Here is a 13,669-nt window from a genome sequence, read left to right as displayed (position 1 = left end):
AAGTACCTCATGACAATCACTGTAAGTACCTAGGAAACACTTTCGTTGGGGTAATCACATTGACGAGTTTGTAAATAAAGGTTACCCTAGAGATCACCTCATATGGTTATGTGGGTATTTAGGAGTTTTAGTGAGGATGTAAAAGAGAGGGTGTATAAATCTCTGGTAAGACCCCAGTTAGAATATGGTTCCAGTGTATGGGACCCTCACCAGGATTACTTCATACGAGAACTGGAAAAGATCCAAAGGAAAGCAGTACGATTTTTTCTTAGTGATTTCCGACAAAAGAGTATTCTTACGAAAATATTGCAAACTTTGGACTAAGACGACTTGGTAATAGGAAGACGAGCTGCTCGACTAAGAGAGATGTTCAGATCTGTCAGTGGAGAAATGGCGTGGAATGACATCAGTAAACGAATAAGCTTGGGTGGGGCTTTAAAAGTATGAAAGATCATATGAAGATAAAGTTGGAATTCAAAAGGACAAACTGGGACAAATATGCATTTATAGGACGGGGAATAAGGGAATGGAATAATTTACCAGGGATAATGTTCGATAAATTTCCCGTCCGACTCGTTGGCTGAATGGTCAGCGTACTGGCCTTCGGTTCAGAGGGTCCCGTGTTCGATTCCCGGCCGGGTCGGGGATTTTAATCGCTTCTGATTAATTCTTCTGGCTCGGGGACTGGGTGTATATGTCCGTCCCAACACTCTCCTCATCATATTCAGACAACATACTACACTACCAACCACCACAGAAACACGCAATAGTGCTTACATCCCTCCATAGAGGGTTGGCGTCAGGAAGGGCATCCGGCCGTAAAACAGGGCCAAGTCCACATGTGCGACGCAGTTCGCACCCGCGACCCCACAGGTGTGGGAAAAGCGGCAGGAAAAGAAGAAGAAGAATGTTCGATAAATTTCCCAGTTTTTAAAACATTTAAAAAAAGGCTAGATAAACAACTGGGAGAGAATCTGCCACCTGGGTGACAGCCTCTAATGCAGATGATTGATTATTGATTGATAATGTCCAAGGATAGTAAATCATAATTTTAAAATAAGTTAACTTTTAAGGAGATTTCTAGCGTAATTTGTCTATGTTTGAGAAAAGCATTTCATGCTACTTTTTTTTCTTTTATCCTGTTATTCCATGATTACATATTATATGAAATATAACCATTCTTAAAAGAGTAAAGTTTTGCATGTGGTCGCTAACGTCAACAGTATGTGCTTCATTGCCAAGCTTTGTTCATTACCTGAACCTGGCCTCATCTACCCTAAGCTTGCACACTTGCCGTGCGTGCTTTATGGTGGCGTTTAAGCTTGCTATAACTGCTATATAGAAGTTTCCTCAGTAAAAGAAACTGAGTTTTACACTAACCACTATGAGCAATTGACACTCACCTCAACTTTCTCCCTGGGTCCAGACCGACGATGGGAGGCGTCAGATGGCAGCTCTTCGAAACTGGACAGACTCCGGTCTCCTCTGTGTCGAGATTTAGATCGCTGAACAGAGGTCAAGGTGCTTGTGGCATCAGATGGAGTAAGTGTATCACTGCTTTCTAGGGAGGTTTCTTGTACTAAGGAGTCGTCCTCCTTCCATTGCTTGGGATCAGAACTCCTTGAGCGCTGGGTTACTCTGCTAACCATCCAAACTTCGCTGGAGTCCGTTTCATCAGAAATATCGGTTTTCTTCGCATTCTGATCATCATACCTCTTTCGAGATGCTCTTTGCTCATTTTCCTTTGAAAGTGACAACTTATCACCAGAGTTCTTTCCCTCCATTTCCTTCTCAGATTCACTACCCTTCATTCCTATTCTTTCACTTTTCCGTTGCTCTTCCCCCTCGTTCTTTTCAACATGCTCATCGTCTCCCCTAATTTTATCATCCCGTTCTTCACTTGCCGTTTTCAGTTTTTGAACTTCCTCCTGTTTCCTACGCTTACTAACACTCTTCCTCTTACCCTCCATTTCTTCCTTTTTTCCTTCAGTGTCTTCCTTCTTTTTCTTTCTCTTATCCTCCCCTGCATCTCCTTTAGGCTTCACTTTTTCTTCCATTTGTTGCCGTACTGCTTTATCGTCCTCCCGATTTTTAAGTTCGTTCTCTTTATTTCCCTGCGTAACCACTTCTTTTTCATGCACAACAAATTCATCCTCCTTTTTCTGCTTCGAATCATAGTTTCCTTTATCTTCTTGTTCCGTCTCTCCCCTGTCCCTCTTCTTCAGTTCTTCCTGTTCTTTCATTTTTCTCGCCTCTTTCTCTTTCGTCAAAGTTTCGTCTTCCGTTTTCTTACGTTTGTCAACATCCTTCTTCTTACTTTCAATTTCTAGCAACTCTGCCTTCTTTCGTTCTTCTTCCTTTTCTTTTCTCTTATATTCATCCTCCTCTTTCTTTTTCCTCTCCTTCAACTTACGATCCTGTAGGTCTTTTATCCTTCGTTCTTCTTCTTCCTTTTCCTTTCTCTTATCTTCTTCCGCCTCTTTCTTCTTCCTCTCTTCCTCTTCCTTCATCTTACGATCTTCCAGTTCTTTTACCTCTCGTTCTTCTTTTTCCTTCTCATTTTTCTCATATTCATCTTCTTTCTTCTTCCTCTCACCGTCTTCCTTTATCTTACGATTGTCTAGCTCTCTTTTCATTCGTTCCTCTTCTTCCGTCTTCTTCCTCTTACATTCTTCCTCTTTACTCTTTCTTTCTTCCTCCTCCTTTATTTTACGATCTTCTAGCTCTTTCCTCTGTCTTTCTTCTTCTATCTTCTTTCTCTTACGTTCTTCTTCCTCCTTATTCTTCCTTTCTTCTTCCTCCTTTAACTTCTGATCTTTCACTTCTTTTCTCTTTCGTTCTTCTTCTTCGTTCATCTTCTTTCTCTCACGTTCCTCTTCCTCTCTCTTCTTCCTTTCTTCCTCCTCCTTCAACTTACGATCTTTTATTTCTTTTGTCTTTCGTTCTTCTTCCTCCATCTCCTTTCTCTTACGTTCCTCTTCCTCTTTCTTCTTTCTTCCTTCCTCCTCCTTTAACTTCTGATCTTCTAGTTCTTTTCTTTTTCGTTCTTCTTCTTCCACCTTCTTTCTCTTACGTTCCCTTTCCTCGTTCTCCTTTCTTTCTTCCTCTTCCTTTAACTTCTGATCTTCCAGCTCTTTTCTCTTTCGTTCTTCTTTCATCTTCTTTCTCTTACGTTCCTCTTCCTCTTTTTTCTTCCTATCTTCTTCCTCCTTTAACTTTAGCTCTTTTCTCTTCCGTTCTTCTTCTTCTTCCATCCCCTTTCTCTTACGTTCCCTTTCCTCGTTCTTCTTTCTTTCTTCCTCTTCCTTTAACTTCTGATCTTCCAGCTCTTTTATCTTTTTTTCTTCTTCTTCTTTCATCTCCTTTCTCATACGTTCATCTTCTTCGTTTTTCTTTCTTTCTTTCTCTTCCTTTAACTTCTGATCTTCCAGCTCTTTTCTCTTTTGTTGTTGTTCTTCTTCTTTCGTATCCTTTCTCTTACGTTCATCTTCCTCGATCTTCTTTCTTTCTTCCTCTTCCTTTAACTTCTGATCTTCCAGCTTTTTCCTCTTTTCTTCTTCTTCTTTCATCTCCTTTCTCTGGCGTTCATCTTCCTCGATCTTCTTTCTTTCTTCCTCCTCCTTTAACTTCTGATCTTCCAGCTCTTTTCTCTTTTGTTCTTCTTCTTCTTTCATCTTTTTCTTACGTTCCTCTTCCTCGTTTTTCTTCCTCTCTTCCTCCTCCTTTAACTTACGATCTCTTAGCTCTTTTCTCTTCCGTTCTTTTTCTTCCTCTTCCATCTCCTTTCTCTTACGTTCATCGTCCTCGATCTTCTTTCTTTCTTCCTCCTCCTTTAACTTCTGATCTTCCCGTTCTTTTCTTTTTCGTTCTTCTTCTTCTTCCACTTTCTTTCTCTTGTATTCCTCTTCCTCTTTCTTCTTTCTTACTTCTTCCTCCTTTAACTTCTGATCTTTCAGCTCTTTTCTTTTTCGTTCTTCTATTTCTTCTTCTTCCATCTTCTTTCTCTTACGTTCCTCTTCCTCTTTCTTCTTTCTTTCTTCCTCCTCCTTTAACTTCTGATCTTCTAGTTCTTTCCTCTTTCGTTCATCTTCTTCTATCTTCTTTCTCTTAAGTTCCTCCTCCTCCTCTTTCTTCTTTCTTTCTTCTTCCTCCTTTATCTTACGATTTTCTATCTCTTTTCTCTTTCGTTCTTCATCTTCCATCTGCTTTCTCTTACATTCCTCTTCCTCCTTCCTCTTTCTTTCTTCTTCCTCCTTTATCTTAATATCTTCTAGCTCTTTTTTCTTTCGTTCTTCTTCCATCTCCTTTCTCTTACATTCCTCTTCTTCTTTTCTCTTCCTTTCCTCCTCCTTTATCTTACGATCTTCTAACTCATTTCTCTTTCGATCTTCTTCTTCCATCTTCTTTCTTTTACATTCATCTCCTTCCTCTTTTTTCTTTTTTTCCGCCTCCTTCTTTATCTTACGATCTTCCAGATCTTTTCTCTTTCGATCGTCTTCCTTTTTCTGTGCTTCCTCCTTCCTAAGTCTATCATCTTTCTCCTTTTTCTGTTTGGCTTCTTCCATCTCCATTTCTTTACGCTCTCTTCCTGCCTTCTCTTTTTCATCCTTTTCTTCCTCCTTCCTCATTCGTTCTTCTTTATCTTTCTCTGATTTCATTAGCTCCTCATTCTCTTCCATTCTCTTGCGTTCAAGCTCGTCATCTTCCTTTTTCTTCCGTTCTACTTCTTCAATTTCATTTCGCTGATGTACATCGCCCCGATTTTCTTCCTCGCCTCCCTCTATCTTCCTCCTGCGATCTTCTTCCAATGACTTCTTACGTTCTTCCTCTCTTTTCTGCAGCTCTGCCTCCTTTTCTTTCTTCAGCACCTGATCTGCCTCTTCTTCGCGTTTCAAAACTTTCTCCTCTCTTTCTTGGCTTTCATTCTCTTTCTCCTCTTGACCTTTCCTCACTTCAGCGTCTTCGTTACCCTTCTTTATTTTTATTTCTTCCTCCATCGTTTTGAACTTTTCGTCGTTTACCTTCTCATCATCTTTTACCTTACTCTTCAATTCTTCAGTCTCTTTCCTTTTTCCTTCAGTTTCTTCTGTTTCTTTCATTTTATTATCCATATTCCCCTCTCCTTTCATCCTCTCCGGGTCTGCTATTTTTCGTTTTGATTCCTCTTCCTGAAGTTTGAGTGGAGCCTCACCTTCCTTCTTATGTATTTCCTGTTTCCTTTTTAATTCCAAATCATCTTTTTCCTTTTTCTTGATATCTACTTGCTCCCCTTTCTGTTTTGATTCAGTATCTTGTTTATTCTTTCTTTTAGCTACCCCTTCTTTCTCTTTATCGGATTTTTTAAACTTCTCGTCCTCGTTTTGTTTTATCCCGAGTTCTTCAGTCTCTTTTTTCTTTTGTTCCAGTTCTTCTTTCTTTTGTTCATCATCCTTTCTCATTTTCTTTTCGCTCTCTTCCACCTTCTGAAGCTCTTCCTCCTTTGTCTGTGGATTAGGTTGTATTTCTACTTCTTCTTGCTTCTTACGCTTGGCATTTTCCTCATTTTTGTTCTGTTTAGAAAGTGCCTCTTCTTTTTCTAAGCAAATTCTTTCTTCCGCTTCTCTCGTCTTCTTGATTTTGTCCTCTTCCTCTTTCTTTCTCTTATCTTTTATTGTAAACTTCTCAAAATTCTCCTCTTCTTTCCTTTCAACACATTCTTCATTATTCTGTTCTTCTGTCTTGCCCTTTGCCTGAGCTACTTCTTCTTTCTTCTCAGGCTGGTACTCTTCTCCCCTATCTTTTTGCTTTCCTTCTTCCTCTATCTTTTTCTTATGAATTCTTTCTTCTTCTTTTTCACTCTTTTGAACTTCTTCGTTTTCAATTTTCAGACTACTTTGTTTCTCTTCTAGTTTCTTTAATCTGTCATCCTCATCAATTTTCTTCTGTTTCTCCTGTACATGCTTCTCTCCCTCTTTAATTCCTAGTAGCTCTCCTTCTTGCATTTGTTCATCGGCTTTCTTTATAATTACCTCGTTTTCCTCTATTTTTTGGTCTTCTTTCTTCTTGGGGATCAGTCCTTCAGTCTCTTCTGTACTCTGTACCGCTTGGTCTTCACTATAAGCACGTCGTTCATCCCTCTTACTATTTTCAGCCATATCACATTCCTTCTCCAGATCTGTCTCAAGCTTATTGTTCTGTGTCACTGGAATATCTTGGATAATAGCAGTTTCTGCTACAAGAGCTATTAATTTCACATCAGCTTCTGTTCTATTCTCAGTTTCTGTAATTAAAGTTTCTGCCTCAGATAATGGCATTACTTCCTCGAGTTCAAAGGCCTCTCTCTGGGATGATTCCGCTAATTTTGCAACTTGTGCTTCAGGTACAGGACAACCAGATATAGTACTACCATGCATTACTGCTTCATTTTCCTCTATCACTGCAGCTTCTTGTAACGATCCATCAGATTCCATTGCATATTCTTCCTTTGACAGGCTCTCAATATTTGATAATGTCTCAACATGTTCTTCTTGCAGCATTTCTGCTTGTTGTACCTCTGGAACTCCCAAAAATGATACTTGATTAATATCTGCTTCTTCTCTGCTGACTTGGTTTGCACTTATCTCTCCCATCTCTGAAAATAATTGTTGTTGCTCTACAGTTGCTAAACCAAGCTGAGTGAATTTTACTTCAGCATTTGCCATCAGATCACTTTGGGGTAAATTTATTAACTCTTCTGGAGAGTTCAATACTTCTTGGCCTTCAGCGAGAGCAATGCAACGCTGAGATGTTTCTTCAATTGTGGCCTTAGCTATCGACAGTTCCTTGAATGACTTGAGGTCTCCAGCTGCTGTCAACACATCTTGAGATTCTGCCATTGCAATTCCTCTTTCAGAAACGGTGGCCACTTTGGCAGTAATTTTCTGAACATCCCCCTTACTTCCACTAAGTACTTCTGCCCCCGAGATTATATTCTGCTCCTCTAAGATGGCAACACCTTTGTGATATCCATCTTCAGTTATGACACCTGCTTTCTCTTCACATTCCGAAACTGAATGGGATGTAAGACCCTCAAGATCAGAGAGAGAATCTTGTTCATATTTAAAGGTTGCCTGTTGTTCACCAAGAGCACGTATCTTCAAGGGCTCATTTGCACATGTAGCCATTGCCTTAATATCTTGCACATCAGGTTTCTCTGAGAGAGTAAAAAGATCTCCTTCAAGAATACACTGTTCTTCAACATTCACCAAATCTAGGTTTTGAGATGCCTCTTTGGAGCTTGCAAGTGTAGGCAAATCAGAGAAGTTCGTACCATCTTCAGAAGTAGGTTCAACAAAACCTTCAAGAATTTCTTGCTGAGAAATCAGTAATATGCCTCTCTCCAGTTCTTGCAATGGCTTTGCTAGAGCTTTTATAAGTGGTATGTCAGCCATACCTACACACTTTTCACCAATTTCAAGTTGAGCATGTTGTTCAATTATAGCAATATTTCTCTTAAGTTCTTGAAGTGGCACCGCCATGGAATGCAGTAGGTCTAGACCTACTCTTCCCTGAGAATGCTCAGCTTCTAAGGTAATCTGTTGTTCAATTTGAGCAAGTTGCTGTTGAATTTCATGAACAGGATGAGCTAATGTTTGGAGCAGTGAAATATCTTCCTTCACAGATAGTGGTTCTTCTTTAGGCTCCATCATTACTAAATGTTCTATAACAGCCAACCCTTGACGCAGCTCATGTACTGGTTGAGCCAACGTTTGAAGTAGTGATGCCTGACACTTTTCCGAAAATGTTTCTCCACCTTCTAATGTAGTCTGTTCATGAGTGATAATTCCTTGATGCAATTGACGAATTGGCTGAGCCATGGTTTTCAGTAATGAAATGCTAGCTTTCTCTGACATAGATTCTTCTCGTGCTTCTACGGCTACCTGATGTTCAATCTTTGCAATGCATTTGTACAATTCTTCTACTGGTTGAGCCAGGGCATGAAGTATGTTTTTAGCTTTGTCCTCGGATATACTATTTCCAGTGGCTTCCAGTGCAGTTTGATGGTCAATCATTGCAATACCACGCTGGATATCCTCTACAGGCTTAGCTAATGTTTTCAACAGAGATAAATTAGATTTATCTGACATTGGTTCATCCTGTGGCTCAAATACAACTTGTTGCTCTATCTGCACTAAGTGTTCATGCAACTCTTGCAGAGGCTGACCCAGTGTCTTCAGTATTGAAATATTGGTTTTATCTGAAAGGGTTTCTTCCTGGGCTTCAAAGATCATTTGTGGTTGCATGGTAACGATAGATTGATAAAGTTCTTGAATATGATTGGCAACTGCTTCTAATGCAGCAATATCAGTTTTCTCAGATATAGATTGTTCTTTAGCATCTAATAGCACCTGTTGTTGGATCTGAACTATTCCCTTATGCAGTTCTACTATGGGCTGGGCCAAGGTCTGTAAGATGGACAAACTGTCCCTCTCTGAAATACTTTCTCCCTTACTTTCAAGTATCGTTTGATGTTCAATCATTGCAATTCCCCGTTGAATTTCTTCAACAGGTTGAGCTAGAGCTTTCAGAAGAGATAGACTGGACCCCTCTGAGGCAGGATCTTCTTGAAATTCTAGTGGAACTTGATGTTCAACCTGAACTATATGCTGTTGTAATTGTTGCAGAGGCTCAGCTAATGTCTTCAAAATGGATATATTAGTCTTCTCTGAGATGGATTCTTCTCTAGTTTCCAGAGCAATTTGCTCCTGTGCTGATGCAAGAGCAAGGTGCAATTCCTGAATAGGTTTAGCTACAGATAGGAGAGTAGTAATACTGTTTCCTTCAGCCATTGATTCCTCCTTTCCTTCTAATATTAGCTGTTGCTCAATCTGAGCTATCCCCCTCTGCATTTCCTCTATTGGTTTAGCCAAGGTCTGTAATAATGACAGCCTTTCTTCATCTGATATACTTTCCCCCTTTACATCAAGTACAGTCTGGTGTTCAATGACTGCAATTCCCCGCTGAACTTCCTCGATAGGCTGAGCCAAAGTTCTTAGAAGAGATAAATTTAACCCTTGTTCAGAAATATCATCCTGACTTTCAAGGGGAATTTGCTGCTCAATCTGTACTAAATGCTGCTGTAGATGATGTAAAGGCTCAGCCAATGTTTTCAAAACTGAAAAACTGCTCTTTTCAGACATAGATTCTTCCCTTGGTTCCATCACAGTGTGTTCCTGCACAGTGGCAAGTGCTTGGTGTAATTGCTGTAAAGGTTTGACCACAGCTTTCAAAGCAGCAGTACTCATTTCATCAGTAATTGACCTCTCTCTTGTGTCCAGTACTTCTTGCTGTTCAATTAGGGCAATTGCATTATGCAGCTCTTCTACTGGCTTAAGTATATTTTGCAACATACTAATACTCTCTTCTTGAGATATGCATTCACCTCCTGCTTCAAGAGCAAGTTGTTGATTAACTACAGCAATTTCCCGTTGAATTTCTTGAACAGGTTGAGCTAGAACTTTAATGCCGGAGAAAACTCCTTTATCCAATAATGGTTCTTCTTGAGCATCAAGAATAACTTGTTCCACCTGGACTAAATGTTTCTGCAATTCTTGAAGTGGCTGCGCCATTGTTCGTAGAATCGAATGGTTTGTTTTTTCAGAAATTGAATTTTCATTTGGTTCAGATATGAGATGATGTTCTGTTTTTCCAATACTTTTTTGAGCCTCATGGATTAGCTCAGCTAGCGTTGCTAGATCTGAAGTGATATCTGAAATACATTCAGACTTACCTTGACCAGTTTTGTAGTCAGCATGTTGTTTGATAGTATTAATAACTTCCTGAAAGTCTGTAACAGTCTGAGTAATATGATGTAACACAGACCCATTGGTTTCCTGAAGTATTGGCCAGTCCTGTATCTCTAGAGCATTACCTTGCTCCATAACTGTTAAACATTTCTGTAATTTATGAATGGGCATTACTATAGTTTTCAGTGCAGAAGCCATTTTTCTTGACTCATCCTCTGTTTGGATCTCTAACAAGATATGATGAGTGATATCTGACAAAGTCTTCTGAATTTCTTCTACAGGAATGGATATTGCCTCCACGATTGCTGACCTAACAATTTCTGATAATGTTTGACCTGATGAACTGGCGATCACATTTTTCTCAATTTGAGACAATTTTTCCCTGATTTCAGTTAATGGCTGTTCCATACTTATTACTAATGATTTATTGATGTTTTCTGAGATATTTTCTTTTCTTGGTTCACTAACTGAATGAGAATGAGGAGTCCTTATGCATCTCAGTTTTTCCATTCCATGAATCAAAGTTTTGGCTGTTGATGCATCTATTAATTCTGATACAGGCTCATCGACTGCCTCCAAAACAACTAAATTTTCAACCTGTATAAGCCCATCACGTATTTCGAAGATGGCTCGAGTGAGGTCATTTGGTAGTATTTGCACAGATTTTAAGGGGACAGGTACCTCTCTGCTATCTGCGACTGTCTGGTGCCCTGATGTCACCAAAGATTTTACCACCCTTTCTACAGGAACTGCTATAGCTTTCAGTACAGAGGGACTTATTTTCTCTGACAGCAGATCTACTTGACCTTCACTTAGGATTCCTCCTTCAATTTCAGAGAAACTACCATGCAAGAGATTGAGAGCTTCCGTGATACTCTGAAACAATTCAGCATTTGTTGACATTAATAGAGCCTGCTTGTCAGCATCACAAATATTCTTCTGTAATTCCTCAACACGAAGAGCAAGAGCTTTCAAAGCAGAGAAACTAGATTGCTGAAGGAGGGGCTGAATGGGTGTCTGATCTGTAGAACATTTTTTAATCAACAATAATCTTTTTCTTAAATCATCCAGTGGCTGAGAAATGCTAACCAGGGATGGTTCATCAATCATTCCCTTTTCACCAGATTCAATTGCCAGTTGATTTTGTATTGTTACAATACTGTCTTCCAGCTGCAACATGGGATTAACTATTGTTTCCAGCATTCGTGCATCATTATTCTCTGCAGGAAACGTTTGTACATTTTCTGAAAGAGACAATACTTGCACAAAATCATGCAGGGGCTTAACTAGTGTCTCGATTGCACACAGTGTTGCTGACTGAGGTTTAACTTTTGAAGAACTTTCAATAAGTTGATATTCCATTACATCTAGCCCATGCTTTAATGCAACTAATGGTTCTGATAAAATTCCTAATTTAGATATGCTTTCAGTACTGCATGCCTTGGTCGATTTCAATTCTTCAGCCTCTTTTATTTTCAATATTTTTTCAGTTAGTTTGTCAACTGAATGAGATACAGCTTCCAGAATCATAACACTTCCCATTTCCACCAATTTTGCTGTCTGTGGTGTACTTAACTTGCTCTCCTCTATCAGTGATAAACATTTTTGTAACTTCTGTAGTGGTTTGAAAAGTGTCTCAAGAACTGAAGGTGCTGCTGAAATGGATAATGCACCAGATTCAATTACTGCTTGTTGTTGTACAACTGCTATTTCTTTTCTTAGTTCCTGAATGGATTTACTAATGGCTTTCATAGCTGCAGTCCTAACCTTCTTGGCCATTTGTTCAGACATAGGTTCAAGAGCTATTCTCTTTATGCTGGTTAATTCCTTCTCCAACAAGTTGAAGGAGCTTGTCAGGTCTTTCAGAGCATGAAGGGCAGATATTTCAGGTAGTGGCTCAGTTACTGGTATAGTTTGCACCTGATCTTGTAGGAAGAGTAAACCATTACTAAGTTCTTGTAATGGTTCATTCAGATTTCTTAACAGCAATAAACCTTGTTTTCTAGGATCTTCAACCTTTCCACCCTGTGAGCATTTCTCTATAGAGTTAATTTTCTGCTTCAACTGTACAATGCTATCTGACACATCTTTAAGTATTTCTAGATGCTCTGTCTTTTGTTCTTCTCTAGCAACTGCTGTCTTCAGATTTTCAATCATTAACAGACTTTTATTAAGATCTTGCAGAGGTTGATCTAGTACCTGAAGTATTGTAACTTGTGACTTGCCATAAACTGGTTCTCTTTCCAAGACAGCTTTCTGTTGAATTGTATCAATTTCTCTTTGAACTTCTGGAATATGATGACTCAATGGTTGCAATACTGTTAAAATACCTTTTCTCTCTGCATGTGTATCATTATATTGTGCTACAGATGATGGATCCAACAAGTTTGTGATATCAGAATTCAATTGTTTTAGTGGTCCTACTAGGTTTTCAAGAGCTGAGAGATTTGCAATCTCAGATTGTGGTTCTTTTTTACTCTCTTGCAAAATTTGTTGCTCAATTAAGACCAATCCTCGCTGAATGTCCCGCAGTGGACTGCTAAGTGATCCCACTGCAGTAAACATACCCTTTGTGAGGCCTGTTTTCAAGTCTGCTTGTTTCTCGAGATACGAAACTTTCTCTTCAAGTTGATGAATAGTTTGAGCAACTAATTCAACAACTTTAGATCCAGATATTTCACACATTTGTCCAACAGTTTGTGACTCAATTGTTACTAGCCCTTTTTGAAGCATCTGAAGAGGATGAAATAATGTTTCTAAAATTGATGGACTCTCATTTTCAGATACTACCCCAGATTCCAAAACAGCCTGATGCTGCACCATGGCAATATCTTTCTGTAAACTTCTTACTGATTCTGATAAAGACTGCAGTTGTGAATTTGTAAGATCAGTTCCCTTTAGACACAAGTCCTTATTAACATCCCTTAATGTCACTTCAAAGGATTTTAGTGTTTCTCCTAAGTTGTTCAATAATTTTATGGAATTGATTTCTGACAATTTTTTCTCTTCTGGTCTTTGAGATCCTTCCTTCTGTACTCGATTTAGTTTAACAGCCAGTTCATCTAAAGGTGCCTTCAGTGCAGTGAGGACGAATGCTTTCACTTCTGGCTTATTCAGTTCAGCATGTGAAACAACACTTTTCTCTACTGAATCTATCCCCACCTGTAAAGAACCAATGGACTGAATAAGTTTCTGAATAACTGTACTTCTAGGAATTCCTGATTCAAGCATTTCAATGTTTTGGATTAAGCACTGGATTGTTTGTAGTGGTTTTATCAATGTCTCTAATACTTCTACCCTAGATGAGGTGGGTTCTAGAACAGCTTGTCTTTGAACAGCTTTTATAGTGGCTTTGATGTCACTGATTGGTTCAAGCATGGAAAGTAATTCAGCTTTGGAAGGATCCATAACTTGTTCAGTACTCTTCAAGTTTGAAATATTTCTTTCTATTTCATCTAACATACTTCTCACTGATAGTAGAGGTTCCAGTAATACTCCAGCAGCAGCTAAATTAGGTAACTTTGATTTGGTTGTAATTGGCTGATCAGCCTCATAACTTAGACATAACTGAACAAGTGTCTTTTTCAGTTGGATCAGTGGTTGTGCCAAGTCGCCTACACTAGAAATTACTGCCCTCTTGGGGTCACTATTGTCAAATAAAGTGCACCGTTGCACCTCAGTAATTTTCCTTTCAAGGGTATGTACACATTGAGTCAGTGATCTTACAACAGGCATATTAGAAGTCTGTGGTATCAGTTCAGGAGCAACTTCGAGAACAACTTGCTCAACTTGAATAAGTCCCCTCTGCAATTCTTGAAAAGGTTTCATGAGGGATTCAAGTTTGGATTTACTTTCTGGCCTTGCAATAGATCCAGCTTGAATCTCCTGTTGTATTGTAAAGATAC

General features: G+C 39.1%; 2 protein-coding genes across 3 annotated transcripts in view; both read right to left on the bottom strand.

Annotated features, from left to right (window-relative positions):
- Positions 1-13,623, bottom strand: part of LOC136863975 (titin homolog) — a 1,080,299-nt gene extending 1,066,676 nt beyond the window's left edge. For both annotated transcript variants that reach the window (XM_067140444.2, XM_067140445.2), the window contains exon 1: positions 1,404-13,623. In XM_067140444.2, coding sequence (XP_066996545.2) covers positions 1,404-13,592 — 12,189 coding nt within the window. In that variant the 5' untranslated portion in view covers positions 13,593-13,623. The remainder of the gene's footprint in view (positions 1-1,403) is intronic.
- LOC136863475 (titin) overlaps positions 13,612-13,669 on the bottom strand; it is a 352,605-nt gene continuing 352,547 nt past the window's right edge. Inside the window, exon 15 of the mRNA XM_067139877.2 lies at positions 13,612-13,649. Within this exon, the coding sequence (XP_066995978.2) occupies positions 13,612-13,649 (38 nt within the window). The remainder of the gene's footprint in view (positions 13,650-13,669) is intronic.

Source organism: Anabrus simplex, chromosome 2, assembly GCF_040414725.1.
Source record: "Anabrus simplex isolate iqAnaSimp1 chromosome 2, ASM4041472v1, whole genome shotgun sequence".
Lineage (NCBI taxonomy): Eukaryota > Metazoa > Arthropoda > Insecta > Orthoptera > Tettigoniidae > Anabrus > Anabrus simplex.
This window is presented reverse-complemented; position numbering and strand designations above follow the sequence as displayed.